Source organism: Juglans microcarpa x Juglans regia, chromosome 4D (genome assembly GCF_004785595.1).
Source record: "Juglans microcarpa x Juglans regia isolate MS1-56 chromosome 4D, Jm3101_v1.0, whole genome shotgun sequence".
Classification (NCBI taxonomy): domain Eukaryota; kingdom Viridiplantae; phylum Streptophyta; class Magnoliopsida; order Fagales; family Juglandaceae; genus Juglans; species Juglans microcarpa x Juglans regia.
The window spans coordinates 2,165,340-2,181,031 of record NC_054600.1 but is presented as its reverse complement, the minus strand read 5'-3'; the positions used below and the strand labels follow the sequence as shown (position 1 = coordinate 2,181,031).

The 15,692-nt window shown below is 36.8% G+C and overlaps 1 protein-coding gene across 7 annotated transcripts; it reads right to left on the bottom strand.

Annotated features, from left to right (window-relative positions):
* Window positions 1-1,008: 1,008 nt before the first annotated feature.
* Window positions 1,009-15,169, bottom strand: LOC121261670 (DNA polymerase zeta catalytic subunit). 7 transcript variants are annotated; one of them, XM_041164140.1, is made up of 19 exons: window positions 14,944-15,169; window positions 14,118-14,200; window positions 13,391-13,448; window positions 12,916-12,965; window positions 12,679-12,791; window positions 12,438-12,588; window positions 11,089-11,157; window positions 10,628-10,729; window positions 10,352-10,520; window positions 10,164-10,255; window positions 9,410-9,778; window positions 8,298-9,072; window positions 7,470-8,198; window positions 6,561-6,785; window positions 6,426-6,476; window positions 5,992-6,341; window positions 5,235-5,377; window positions 3,542-4,118; window positions 1,009-3,076 (listed from the first exon to the last, which is right to left on the bottom strand). In XM_041164140.1, exons 1-19 carry the CDS (start codon window positions 15,053-15,055, stop codon window positions 1,268-1,270), a joined length of 6,027 nt encoding a protein of 2,008 aa, XP_041020074.1. In that variant the 5' UTR covers window positions 15,056-15,169; the 3' UTR covers window positions 1,009-1,267. The 7 variants fall into 7 exon arrangements, with proteins under 7 accessions (XP_041020074.1, XP_041020072.1, XP_041020075.1 ...); XM_041164138.1 differs by having other exon boundaries at window positions 7,470-9,072; XM_041164141.1 differs by having other exon boundaries at window positions 7,470-9,072; window positions 12,546-12,588.
* Between the last annotated feature and the right edge of the window lie 523 nt (window positions 15,170-15,692).

Sequence of the window (15,692 nt, the reverse complement as noted above, 5' to 3'; positions counted from 1 at the left end):
TATTATTATTTTATCCAAAAACATCAAATATGCAATTAATTGGTTAAGTAGATTCGGGTAACTTTCCAATACACATAATAAGAAGATATCAAACAAGATCTCTTTACATGGGGTGGTACTGTTGTTTCATGGCGAGATCTGTTAGGCAAACATCGGTTGCTACTTGTTCCAACCACTTGAAAATTGTTTCAATTCATAAAACATGTCGGAAATGCATTTGACTAAGATCAGTAATTCAACACATTCAATAGAAGTGTAATTTATCCATAATCAGAGATGATTTGACAATGCTATATAAATATAATATTGTCTGAGTCACACAAATCAAGAGAAGCTATATTAAAAATGATAGAACCAAACACATTTTGCCAAAATCTGTTTACATATAAACTTCAAAAGAGTGGTGAATGTGATATTGAAGTCAAACAAATATGTTCAAGTGATTGGGCAAATTTATTCACTAAAGTATTACCAACAAGAACGTTAAAGAAATTAGTATACAATATTAGAATGCATCAACTCATGAATATTTCATCATAAACAATTAAATTTCTACATGCTTTAGAGGGAGAGAAATGATTACACAAATTGTACTATTTTTTCTTCGTTAATGGTTTTTTTCACTGAATTTTACTTTGCAAGGTTTTAACAACACAATCCTAAAACATTTTAAGGTACCCAAGAACATTGTATTATTTTTCCTTCGCCATCGTTTTTTTCCCATCAGATTTTCCTTAAGAAAAGTTTTAACAACGCATATTCATAGTCCATTGTCATTAGATTCTATCTCTTAAAATTCTAACTATTCATGTATCAACTTTTGAAATTCTTAAATTTATCAATTTTCCTCTTTAACTCATGTATCATCTTTTCATATTTCTTATTCTCTCATGCCTATAAAAGAGTCTTGAGGACCATTATATACAAGAAAATTGAGATGTATCATATTGAGATTCTAAAGAGCTAGTTTCATGTATTGTTAGAACCAAAGGTGGAGAACAAGGGGGCGAAAAAAACTACTGACGTCTGCTTTAGTCAGTCATAAAGATTATTCGATCTAAGTGACTATTTCATCTGTAAAAGAAAGCTTGGGCCGTAGGAACAGAGGGCAAATAATCAAAAGAAACAAATAATGACTAATTAAACGTGAGCACATGATAAAACTTACAACACAGGACTAGGCATCTCTGAACATGGTAGCAGCCTAGCAGGTCAGATCTTCTCTTCCCATTCTGCTGTTCAAGCAAGACATTGGAGCAACTAGCGTTCAGAACCACTCGACCATACATTTTGGGTAGAAACCTTCATCAGCAGCCACAGAGGAAAGACTTTGTAGCTCCTTCTGAACTTTCTGCCTCTCAAAAAACACCGAGCATGCCAGCGAAGTGCACTTGACTGCCCAGTCACCACCTCCACAATGATGACATATTGCAGCAAGGTGTTGCATCTCTCTCTCCAATTTTGAAGTTCTTCCAGTCACAGCTGCTGCTGCTGCAGCGGTTCCCTTTTGCGAACACTGATTGCAGAGATGGGCTGATGCCTGAACCAACTCACCACAAAGTATACAATGTTTAGAGATGTAGTAATAATCAATTCTGGTTCGGAGTGGATTTGGAGCATAACAGGGACGTTTAGCAGAGGCTTTCCGGACTGGACGTGGCATCTCTATTAGCCACTGGTTCAAGTTACCTCCAACCAGTCCAAATACCCGCTGCAAAGCTGGGATTATATGTTTGTTGATGTAATACAAATCATTTAATCTAAACGGTGAATCAATCGCCAAAAGTTCCATTGGATCCACAACCATATCAATCAGACGGGCCCCAGGCTCCCCATGTATTACAACAAAAGGTATTCGCTCTGCATAGCGTGGTTCAGCCCTGGGATCGGCTCTCATTGCTTTTGTGGCCACAATTGCTGCCGGTGGGAGAGAAGAGTAGGTACCCAATCGAACCTCCTTTGCAAAAACAAAATCCTGAAGAGAAAACCTACCAGATAAAATCCGTGTCCATTGACGCTGCAAATATTCTTTGACCTCCGAGATGTCTTGATGTTCAAAAAAGAGTCTCAATGACTTCTCCATTGTCTTTGCAACAGCTCCACATGTATCCCTGCGTACTGTCTCAATACCTTTAGCATCAAACACTGGTTCAGATTGCTCTGGGCTCTCATAACTGTAACCAACATAGCGTTTCTTAGTAAGGAGGAAGCATGGATGATAAACTTTCTCCATTTTTAAAGTGACTGGATTTGGATTCATAGCAGTGATTGCAGATGCAATCTCATTACCAATTTGAAAAGACTCTTTGACTGAGCGTCCCTTGAGGAGCACAAACAAGCTATCAGTATCACCATAAATAACTCTAGCTTTCCACTTCTCATGTGCATTCACAAATGAGATTGCCTTTTCAAGAGTACGGCGGCCACACTGAACAATACTGTCCGCCAGCTCCGCACAAGGCATGCGACCGCTAAATCCAGCAGCTGTATAGCCATATGTCACATTTGCAATCAGCTTCAAAGCAAGCTGCCTAGAATTAAATATCCTGTAAAGAACTTGCTGTGAGGAGCTCAACCTTTTCATAGCTTGTTTCACCATTATTCTAGTCGATAATATTTCCTCCAATAAACGGGGCAGTATGCCTTTACGGACCTTTGGAGATACATACATGACACCATTTGGAGTAAGCAGAATCTCATTTTTCACAGCCTGCAGAACATACGGATCTAGTGAATATGAACTAACCCCAAGTGTATTTGACTTGGAAGACGCAACTTTGCCAAGGCATGTAGAAAAGCAAAGGTTGTATGCAATTATCATTGACGGATATAGAGACTGAAAATCCAAGACAACAACTGGGTCTGCATAAAAGCCAGACTCTGGTTCCATTACAAGAGGCAGGCACTCCATTGCAGGTTGAGAAGCAACCTGTTGAGTTCCAGGAGATATAGCTAGATAATTTTGTGTATGTGCCAATCTCAAAAGCATTGATTCAACACGATATTGTGAACCGCGAGAGAGAACTGAAAAAAAGTCAATGCCGAAGACACGAGCAAGTTCTGATGTTCGACTTATCTGCAAAAAGCACAAAACATCAATATAATAGGCAGGGAAAAAAATTCATGAAAGAATACCCATCAAACTCTTTATTATTTATTTTTCACATGAAACTAAATATAATATTAGTACTTTGGTCAACATAAGTAACTGCCAAAGCTTTCCTTAAACAAGGGCAGGATAGAACACAGTTCTATACAATGACAACCGTGATCCATAGGTTCGGACCCCAAAAGGTAGTTCCATCTAGCCTTGCCCTTAACTAGGTCCGTTGATCATGCATTGCAGGCTATAATTCTCCTACTTAGGTCAATAACATTCACCACAAGACTTATGCTAATAACTTTCTCTACATGATCCATTGATACAATGAACTCTGATGTGAAGCCACCCCCCCACAAAAAAAAAAAAAAAACCCCAAAGACAGATAATGCAGCGATTTACAGACTCATATTCATCATAAAACTAAGTTTATCACCCTACCATATCAAGTTGGTTCATTATCTCAAGGTTCAACCTTGCTCTCTCTATCACATACTCTATACACGTAAATCTCCCTTGTCCAGGACCACTTGAAAACCATTTTGTCAGTAATTTGTGATGAAATGCAGGAATTTTTCGCCTCAGCACAGCATCAGCTACTGCTTCAATCGTGTATATACTAAGGTTGACTTCACTGCGCATCAGACGCCACACATTCAAGACAATTCTACCACCTACATGAACACCACTGGCATGAGTTCGACCCCATTCATCCTCGATTATTGCATCTTCTATTGTGACAGGATCAGCAATTGACTCAGGAAATATATTATTAAGAATCTCAGGTAAGTCTCCAGCAGCTATCTTGGTTTCAGATGGTGTCCGAGATATGTTACCAAGTAAAACTATACCAAGATGTGAAGCCCTTTCTGCCAAAAATCCTAGAGAACCACCTTGAATATCCCAACCCATTACTATATCTGGGTCATATGAACATACAAACTTCATAAAGTGACTGAATAAGTACTTCTCCTCAGAGAAAACCAACATCTTGCAGCCAGGTATTCCATCTAAGTTCCTGCAAATAGATGAACATAAGCATGGAAACCAATTATATAAAGTTCATTTTCGTAAAAGAAAAAATAATAAAGGTCTCCGATGATGATCATGGCATGTGACACAAACTAGACCAAACAAAGTGTAAAATTCTAAGAGGCTGCATGATAACATGGAAGTAGCTGAATTCAATTTCATCTATAGTCAACATAACATGGAGCCCATCTGGATTAAAATGGTAATCTCCAGATGAACCAATGGGTTGAAAGAAATAAAAAACCAAAAGTTAACAAGTAGTGAAAATTACAAGCGTATGACATATTAGACAATTGGCATTCAAGCAGATGGCACCTTGGCACGTTATATAAGTAACATTCATCAAGGATGATAAGAAAATAACATTTATGGTTTTCACTCAATCTTCATACTAGCAACCAAGTATCAGATCCACTGTCTTTTATGGATGCTCTATCTCGATATAAACAGATCAATATGGCAAAGTTCTTCATCAAAAGGAATAGGCAGAAATGACACCAAATTGAAAGGCCCCAAAGCCTTAAAAAAAAAATAAGAAGAGAAGCACCAATCTTAAAACAAAACCCCCAGGTCATGATGCTAGAGGTATCTTATTATCTCTTCAACATTACAATCATTTGGCTAAATACATGACGCCACTCACTTAATTTTCACCAATTTTATGGAGATCAATTTTTTCTTCTTTTCTCAAGGGTGTGGACATGGGTGTTACCTGCATACGCCCTTAAGTGACTTTTCAGTGCCATGGGACACCGCATGCTTACTTCCCACTAGAATTTGGATACAATGTTGACAATCTCTTTGCACTTTCTATAAAGATAGCAGGTACGATAAAAGTTTAGTTAAATGGGTCTAGGTGCAACTTGGTGAACAATGGGCATAAACGTGTTTGAGCCTATACCTTTTACTCTCTGACATCACAATTCCATTACAAAATGGACAAGAGAAAATAATGCGCGTTGATTTTACACATGCAAGCCTATCAAGAATTGCATTAAGTAACAAAGTCTCAAGAGGAAAATTATGCACATCAAGAGCAGAGAGAACAAGCAGTTAAAAGAAAAATTACTTGACATCTTTATGGGATTATTATCGACCCTACCTCTTATAAGCTTCAGTTTTACCATGCAAAAGCACATAAACTTCAGTGATGGAATCAGTATCATTTTGGATGGCAAGAACTACAACATTGACAGCATCAAATCGAGGATCAGGTCTGAGATCACCTCTTGATTCTGCTTGAACCTGTTGCCCATCAAATCCACATTTAAACTAGAGAATAAATAATAGAACGACTCCTAAAATTGGAAGTAAGCAGTGGCAAAGATACTAAAAATCCTGTTCATATGGTTGTAGAAAACGAAACGATTCTTAATAATATGCATGAATGTTGATCAACCCAATAAATATGTTAAAACTCTCAATATACCAAGACATACCAGTCAGGTTTCACCATCCAATATGCTTCCTGAGTTAAGAGCAAGATCTTGAAAATTATTTTCTTAACTACTGAATAATTTCTTATATTTTAATACATATCACTGATACCAGTGAACAACTCATAGATACAGAGAAAACGATAAATTAGGTAACAAGCAAATAAGGTGAAATCCCCTCACCAAACAACTTTAGGAACGTGAACAATTTATCACAATTCTATGGTGAACATTTTTTTAAGTACAGCAACATAGAAGTTTTTCAAATAATCACAGAATGTATGACGAACAGCAATCTAGGGAATTTGAGTATGGCATAACACATCTTCTGAATAATATTTATAAATGTACATTCAGTGTTTAAAAAATAAGAGATATAACAACCGAAAAAGAAAGAAAGAAACTAGCAGCTATTAGTAGTACCTCTATACTCAACAATGTCAATTGTTGCCCACCACCAACACTGGCAGGATCCCGAAATCCACTTTGACTAAGAGGAGTAAGCCGTGATTTCCCATCTGGTCCTGAAATCTGAGACATATCTTGCGAGAAACCAGAGCAAACCTTTTCTTTTGCAATACCTTCCCCACCCTGCATGATTGTTGTCATCTCATCGCCACATGGAGCCCGTTCTGTATTAAGGCTTCCAGGGATTTCGTAACACAAAGGATCAAGAATAGGCTTCACATGAGATTTGGAGCAACATTCTGGCAAAGCCTTGTCAAAATCATTGGGCAAATAACTTTTTGAACCAATCAAAATGCTAGATGAACCTGCCAAGAGTTCTCGAATTCAAAAGAGGTTTCTCATTTCCAAAATGTTATTCTGCTCACAAAACAATTCAAAATTAATTTTACTTTTTAAAGCTGATGGCTCCACCAATGCTATGTTGTTCCCTCCAGAAGTACCTGAACATCCGAAACCAAAGAGTTAACACGTCAGAAATTACAAATTAATAATAAAAACCAATACATCAACTAATTCCATCTAACCTTTGTCTTCACATGATAGCCATCTATATACACTATCTGCAGAAGGAGGTGAGAATACAGATGTTAAAAGATACAAGTAAGAGCCATCATTTTGATAGTGAGTAGGGACCCCGATGACAACTTGATCAGAATTAGAGTCGCTATTTCTACCATGCTTGTCCATGTCTTCTTTCACTTCTTGACAGTCCCCATCAAAAAAAGGAAGAAAATCATCCAAATCTCCTCCTTATGAGAAAAAGATACAAGTTGGTCAACAAAAATATACATCAGGATATGCGAGATGAGATTAGCACTAAACATGGAAGAATCACAATGTCTTTTTTATGAGGGGGTTGGGTATCCCTCTAGAGAGACAAAAAGTTGAACATAACACCCACAGGAAAAGACAAAAGACTTGCAATTTCCCCATTTGGAGTAAATATTTATTAATTAGAAAAAACAATCACCAGAGTGGAAGATCTTATTTTTATTCACGATGGCTTTGGATACCGTTTGGAGCCATCATCATAGAGATCTTATTTCTATGCAATAGATCTTTACCGACTCTTACTTGACTAAGACAGCATTAACTATGTCTACGCTAGCTATTGCTTACACATGAAATACAAAATGGAATAGACAAAGAAAGGCCTATAGGCATGCTGGTAAAATAAATGAAACCATAGTAACTCAATCTGCTAACATCCTAGTCTCCATATTCCTCCCTAACCCAGGCACCACCTAACCAAAAGCCAAAGAAGGAAAAAATTGAAAAGAAGAAAATAAGAAGCCATGCCTTTTACAACAAAATGGGTTATTATCTGAATAATAAACATGCATGAAGAACAAATGCTGCTCACTCTAAGCCAAAAGACAGATAGAGGAGAAAAAAGAATTATTGCATGCCATGGAGAAATCTGAAGATGCAACCTGCTTTTCTGTCATAATTTTCCTGCGCCAGATTAGAGGAAGTAGGCAGAAATGAAAGATTTTCAAATGCTCCATCTGTCCAGCCTGCAATAGGGGGTTTACTGGAGAAGGTCATGCCGATTAGATCCGTACATTTTGTTTTTGAGCTGCTGAGCCCAGATAACACACAATGCCCTCCTGGTTTGGCACCACCACAATTCTCATTTAATAGACCCACTGAATCAGTTGCAGCGCCCACAGGATTATCATCAGACATGTTATCTACCCATCCCAGAGACTGTTTATCTTTATGGCCACTTTCATACAAGTAACAATCTGCACCAGATACTTCACATCCAACCAGATCACTTAGCAAACAGCTTGAAGAAGCAGCATCTAGTTGCTGCAGTCTCTCATTATTCAAGGTAACTGCACCAAAATCAGACTCTTTACAGCTGTAAATTTCATAATGACTCGTGGAAGCTGCAGAATCTACATTCTTGGGATTACAAAGTCCTGCTCTTGTGCGAACTTGAGAAGCACATGTTCCTGTAAAATCTACAGGTCTGGTGCAAGCTCCTTTGCCAACCTCATCACCAATCCTTTCATGAGAACCAAGATTACCATCTTTCAACTTACTAGCATGCAACGAACTCTCACTGCTGGACAAAAGAGGACGCTTACCATACATGGGACCATCCGAATGTGCTGCTTTAACCTCAGAAGACCCATGGAAATTTGTTTGTTGGCCTGTAAAAGATTGCTTCAAATTGAGAGACTCAATAGAGTGTTTTTCAAGTTCAGCACTTAAACGTCTAGGGAGGAGAAAGATGCCTTCCCTTTGCTCACCTTCCCAAAGCACCTTTTTAACTCTACCAGGCCCACAATCACGTGGTTCACCACGGTAAGATCGCTTTTTCCTCATCAAGTCTCGCATAGAGCATCCAACCGAAGCAGTTGATTCCTTTAAAACATGAATATCTGTACGTGCATTTTTCATGAAACCATCTGCACAATTTCCCGCCTCATTAACAGCCAAGAAACTTGTACCTACACGATCTTTAGTTTCACTTACACATGCATCAATTATATGGAAATCCACAGCCTCCAAGTCATTATTCACCTTTTGTGATGTGGAAAATGGCAAAGGGCCCCAGACAGGTTGCTTTCTTTTGTGCTTACTGGTGAATCTCCCGCCAACATCTTGCAATTCCTGGCATTCCAAAGACTGTTCAAGTTCACTTGTCTTCATTTCAGATGCATTTTCAGTTGATCCGGTACAATGAGTTGAGAACATATCATCCCCAGAGCCATCCACTTGTGGAATAATTTCTTCTGATGAATTTCTAGAAGAATGATTCTGATCAGAAGAGTGAGAAGCTCTTCCTCCCAGATCCTCAAAGTCAATCAAATCATCAATGGAATCAAGAATGTCTTGACACTCCTTTTGAGATTCACTTTCATAATCAATATTAGCTTTCTCCAGCACCTTATCAATGGTAGTTGCAGGCAACAAAGGACTCAAAATAGTTTCACGAACAAGTTCATCATCAGAGTTTATATCTTCAACAGCCTGGGAAGTGGCTAGCCACCTCAATAGACCAAGGGCTTCCTTATCTGTAGCCTGCAAATCATAAGAAGTTCCTTATGTGTGATTGAAATCAAGTTATTGATATGCAACACTACAGTAACCAAATAAACATTATTGTTCAACATTCACGAATTTTAAAATTGGCTGTCCAAATTACACACACTTAAGAAACCAAAAGGCATTCAACACTCTACTGCAGCTTCCATTTCCAGTACGATAAAAAGGCCAAGGCCACCCATCAAGTCGCAAGGCCAAAAGAGAAGTTATGCTTAAGAGTGAATGGATCCCGACTCCTTGGAGGATAAACATGCAAAGTCAAGATGAATTACCTTTTACTGACTTATTAGACAAAGAAGGTGTGATGAATTACCTTTGAATCTAATGTTTCAATAATTCCTGATGACTGTACTTCATCAGTAGACAATATATTAGGACTTGTATCCTTCTCTTCAGCAGCTGTTGGACCATCTTCTCTTTCGTGCGGTAACAAATAGCCAACCGTTGCTGTTTCTTTAGAACACTTCAAAGCTTCTCCATCTACATTGGCAGGGTTAATATGAACAAGTCCAACCAAATTTCCCTCAACAATAGATGATGCAGTAGCATCAGCACACAGTTCAATTAGTCTGCTGTCAAAATCAAGACCCAGTGATAGAGTTTTCAGAACATCTTCTGGAAGTGGTTTTGTAGGATCAAGAGGCATTGCCACCTCATGCATTCCAGTCCTTTCATATTCCTCCTAAAACACCAAAGAATATGTTCAAATAATCAAACAATATATAATTCCACCAAATACATAAAAGAGAAGAAGAAAAGAAAAATAATTCTTTACCCCCAAATTGCCATCACTTTTGCAATATCTCTACCCAAAGTTTTTACTTAGTCCCCCAATTGAAACATAAGTAGCAATTTATCCCCACGTAAAGATCTGACCATTTCAACAGCTGAAAAATAGGTGATTTGGCATGATATTAACCTTCTATCTCATAGAGGGGGGCAAATTACAAAATGAGTTGTAGTTTGGGGGACGAAGTGAGAACTTCAGTAGTTTGGTGGTCATATTCCAAGTGGTAGTTTGAGGGGTAAAGTTTAGTTTTTCTTAAAAGGATGTGAATATAACAAACCTCCCAAATAGGGACAAGAGATTGAACCATTTTCACATCTGAACAGGTTTGTGAGAGAGATGAATAAAGTTTAAACTGCCGGTTAATAATCTCTGCAAGACAGAGACCCAAATGAAGAACAATTCTAACACAAACTACGAAGACAATATTCAAAATAATATGTAATACAACCGTGAAGTCAAACAAACCATCTAGACAAGCATCCCCCTCAAGTTCACAAATACTTTGACGTTTAATGCAAATGTCCTGATCTGATGACGCCTCATATTCACAAGGAGCTTGCCACATCCAATCAGCTGGAATTGACGACGATATCCAAATTGGTGAACTTAAAGATGCATCAGAACTCGTGTATGCCTAATGGTAAAATTCACATATATTTAACTTATCACATAAATATGAGCATCAGAGCCACATTTTCACCTATCTCAAAAGCATCTGGCTTAGAGAAGTTGACAGATAACCTGGGAATCAGATTTTCTTGCTGAGAAAGCATCTGGTACTGGATGACGGAATTTCATCTTCGATAAATGTATTAGGCCCATCCCATACAAGTTATAGTCGACCTAACAAACAGAAAACCTTAGATCTAAAGATCAATAGAACATAATCAAAGGGGAAAAAAAGCTAAAAGAATTAAGTGTTTCAACTATTCAGAAGCAATGCATAACTGAATTCTGCTAGTCAGCCATATGCATCACAATGGGAACCACCTCATACATGTGTGATGTGGGGCGCACAATTGGTGGGACTCAAGTGTGCACGTTGCCAAACAACCAGCAAAATCAATCAAATAACAATATTGCAACTGTTTTAACAATCAGTAATTCATTTGGCAACCACATTTAGCATGTTTAATTCTTATAACTGCAAAAGAAACAACAAAAACTCCAACTCAATGGCTCAATTGTCAAAAAGTATTTACCAGAAACTGGAGAATGAAGGGAATATGCGATTCATAGGGCTGTAAACTTCTATCAAGAACTGCACTGTTCTGAAAAACAAGCATCAATACAAAGCACTGTAATTGATCTGTAAAATGAAAATTAATAGACACATTTTCACCTACTACGTAATCAGACACATCTATGAAAGAATGACCTACTATGTAATCAGATTGTTGAGGCAAAAAAATTTCAACCAAAAATTGATTGCCAAATTTTCAAACTGGCAAAAACATTAAAATTAGTTAGGCATTTGTGGGCAAAATAACGAACAGAGATATCATCTAGACATCTTGGTTGGCACCTATCTAAGAAACCTAGATGCTCGGGTGAATTTCTATAAACACCACTTGGTCTAACTAACATAGGACAGAAACTTTAGGCTGAATAAAATTTATTTGGCAGCCTCTACTTGTAGGGTTTTGATTAAGTTAATGTTACAAATTTGGTGGGAAAGACATGAAAAACATGGGGAATATGGGGTTAATAATGGTGTGAGGGAAGGATAGGTAAGGTTGCATCTCAAAACAGCAATCTATGCTGGAACTTTTAGCTTCTTATTTTTTATGAATAGTCTTTGCTGGAGTTTTTATAAAGGCATTATATGGAAGAGAAGCAATTACATCTAACTATGTACGTGTCTAATGCTTCAACCTAATAAGATTTGAATTCCTTAGATTTTTTACCACTGAGCTTAAACTAAATAACTAGTAAACCACATAAAAATTTCATAACATAATAAATCAAAGGCAAGACTCAACGGGCCAAAACTTTAACGCATACCCATAAATCTTGAAACTACAGAAATGCCCCTTACGCTCAAGAATATATAAAACAAAAAGAAATCTGGCCAGCATCTAATCAATGCCAAGTAACATAATATAAAAGAGTCATGAACAGCTAGCAAGCCTATTCAAGGATCCAAGTAGCCTTGTCACCACCCAGTACGTGCCATATTAATGCCTGGATATTAGAATAGCTTTGGGGGTGCCTTCGAAAGGTCTTGAATGGCTGCTGTCATGGTCTTCCATCACTACCTTGCAAGAGCCGTAGCAGATGCAAACTAATTTGTTGACACTGAAAGTAGAGTGATGATTGATGTGTTGCTCTCAAAATGAAAAATGAAAGGGATTACAAGGAATCAATTCTTTCTGTAGTGCTCCAAATCTTGCATAGTGATTGTAAAGGAGCACACCCTATATATTTATTGACAAAAATCATCTATAATACAGATCAAAAGTGTACATCAGTCCTTTTTAAACAAAATAATTAAAAAAAAAATCAGAAGAGGTTAATGCCATCATAGATTAGTCAAAAGATATAAGCCTACCAACTTCAAAGCAAAAAAGACCCACATGTGAGCAGACATGTAAAAACAAGACCAACATAATGATTCCAAACGACAACTGAGCATCAGTGAAGTGTTCAAGGAGTGTACCAAAAGAAGCTTGGCAGCACGGGAGACATCATGAGGATAATAGCTAGATCATTGTAAAGGTGTTCAATAAGCGTACTCCTAGAATATTATATGTATATAAAAGATACATAAGGGATGCATAACATTTGGATACAGATATATCTTCATAAAAAGCTCTTCAGATGAATGGTAACCATAAAATTTCCTTGCTCGCACAAGGCTGCAACCATGTACGTGTTGCCGTTTTGAACCAGCATTACCCTTAAGCTGCAAGAACTCAAACCAAAGTAAATTGACATGCGATTTGCAGGATCAATCAAACAAAGCACAAATGCCAGAAATACCATCTGGCAAGCAAGGTACGAACATAACCCGCTTCAACCAAGCATACCTTCAAAGATTTCTCAAGAGCAAAAGAAACAGCATTTGTGTATGAATCATCTATGCAATAGAACAAGGAAAAGGATTAACTCCGCAATTTAGAATAAGATGCATAATCTAGTGCATGTAAATAGTGGAAAACAAAACAACCAAACCACACCTTAACTAACATATTTAAAAAAAAAACAAAACTAGTTAAAAAAAAGTTTAATTTAGTAAATAGGTAGACCAAATTCCACATCTGAAAAAAAAAACTGTTACATCTAAAATACATGTTTCAGCTTACACCCACTACCTCAAGTTAAAAACTAATGCAAATCCACAATATCAACTGAAAAAGTAAAGGTTCAGCTAAATAAATCTTTACTCCTTGCCGAGGGTCTGTGTACCCCCGGGATTAGTCGGGACGCTGTTCTCAGACACCCGATGCCAATCAAAAAATAAAATAAATCTTTACTTTTGCTATTGGCTTAATTCCAGTGTACCTTCTTTGTCTGGTTGAAGTGACATATCTTCACATGGCACATATAAATAGGGTAAGGCCTACATAAAAATACGAATAGTTTAGCAGAGTAAACTAATATACTTTTATAGAAAGAAAACTTGCAACACCTTTTTCATATGAAAAGATAGTAACTTTTGCTAAATTTGCTTTACAAATAATGCATCATCTGTTCTTTCATAAATATCTTTTTACACATAAATTAGAAATATGTGCAAATATAAAAATTTCTTAATGCAAGTATAAAAAATTCTTAACACTATCTTTTAATCATGCTAAAGAACACAAAGGAAGAGGATTTCATATATCTATTGGTTTTTTCCAATGTGTAATTGGGAAGATAACAAAATGAAAGAGGTACATAGTTGGGCTTTACATTCAGACCCACCAAACTTTTCTCTTCAAATCAAGTGGGACTGGAACAGCAAGTTGAGTTTAAAGAAGAAAATCTATATCCTCATTTTCTCTCCACTTTCTCCACAGAACCAAAAAGAGCAAAAAAATCCTTCTAATTTGTCTGCTTTTCTCCACATAACGAAGTTACTAGTGCATGATATTCCAGGAATCTCTTCATAACTACACATAACCTTTGATATGCCAAATTTAAGTATTACATAGGAGCTGATCAGACAACCAATCCATGTTTTTTAGTACAATGACCATGAAACTGGAAAATTCACCATACAAATAAAATATAGCAACAATCTTACTCGATGAACATGCAAACATGTCTTCTGACCAGCAGGTGTAGATCCATATATTCTTATAATAGGAACCTCATTCACTTTCCCACCTTCAACAACTCAAGAATCCAATTAGAAAAGGGAATAATTTATAATGTAGACAGAAAGAAACAAACAAGTCTTACAAAAAAGTTAAAAATCATACAAAATCACATATCTTCACATTCTGCATTCCACGTCACTTATATAGATTCTTTAATATTCATTTTCTACGAATAGCATTTTTCCCTTACAGGATCACAAATCCAATATTTGATTTCCGGCAAATGAAAACTTACAAATTAACTAAATAATTGCTTCGTTTTCACCCAAGAAAACCACAAGCTCTACACAATGCAAGCATTTCGCTAAGTTGAATCAATCTTGAAACTCATCAAACTCAGCTACCACGACGTCCACAGTACATAAACAAACCCTCAACCACCGTTTGGTTGCCATGAAGTGAAGCGAACAAAACAATACTGATTTCAATATCATCTTCTACGCAGCCAAATTGTCATGTAAGTCAAAATTTTCCCCCGTCTGGTCCCAGATGATCATATAAGTGAGAATTCTATTCCAAAAATCCTTTATTTTTCCTCTTTCGCTTAACGGAAACCAAACGGATTTCAATACCATCTTCTACGTAGTTAAATTTTCATATAAGCCTCAATTTTCGCCCGTCTAGTCCCAGATGATCAAAAATTGAGAATTCGATTCCAAAAATCCTTTATTTTCCTCCACATTCTCGGAAACCAAACTGACAATAAGAAAAAAATGATCAAGACAGCTTCTTTTTGGGTTCAGTTAGTACCTTGGAAGCTACTGTAACATATATCGAGGCCTGGGATTGGCGGGGCCATGTAGTAGTCGATGGAGACGATCCTTACGCTGAAGACGTTCGGTTCCGACTGCGAATCCGCCATCGGTCTTCTTCGACTTTACATGAAATCTTTTCCAGGGAATGGAAATTAGGGGTTTTTGAGTGGCATGAGAGGGCGGTTAAGAAAACTTGGGTGCCACGCTATTGCAGTTTGGTTTGGTTAGCAAGACACTTTTTCATATCATTTTATTATTATAATTTTTTTACATAATATAATAAATAATTTATTTTTTAAATATTAAAAAAATAATAATAATTTTTTTTAATTTTAATTCATTTCATCTTAACTCATTATTCAAACTAAACTAACTTATACCCAATTTAGTTACACGATATAGATAAGATGTTTTCATTTCATCTATATCATACATTAATTTTTCCTATCCAAACACATTATATTTCATTTCTAAATTTTAAAAACATCAATTTCAATAAACAGTAATAAATAATGAATACTGATAGTGAACATTGCAAAACTAAATGAATAGTGAAAAACTGACATTGAACAGTATACTTTTTGACTCTCTAATCAATAGTGGGACCCACACATTTTTCAAATCTTAAAAATTAAAAACTATTTCATCTTATCTCACTATCCAAACGAGCTGTGTTACGGAGCAACTACTATTCACGACTGATCCGTAGCACACCTTACGTGTCCCTTACACGTTTAGTTGGAT

Excerpts from the sequence above, each read along its gene's own strand:
- LOC121261670 (XM_041164138.1), bottom strand. The coding sequence starts at position 15,055 with ATGGCGGATTCGCAGTCGGAACCGAACGTCTTCAGCGTAAGGATCGTC. Across the intron at positions 6,342-6,425 it reads GGAGCCATCAGCTTTAAAAA|GTTCATCTAGCATTTTGATT; the intron begins GTAAAATTAATT and ends AACTCTTGGCAG. Across the intron at positions 3,077-3,541 it reads TAATGAACCAACTTGATATG|ATAAGTCGAACATCAGAACT; the intron begins GTAGGGTGATAA and ends TGCTTTTTGCAG.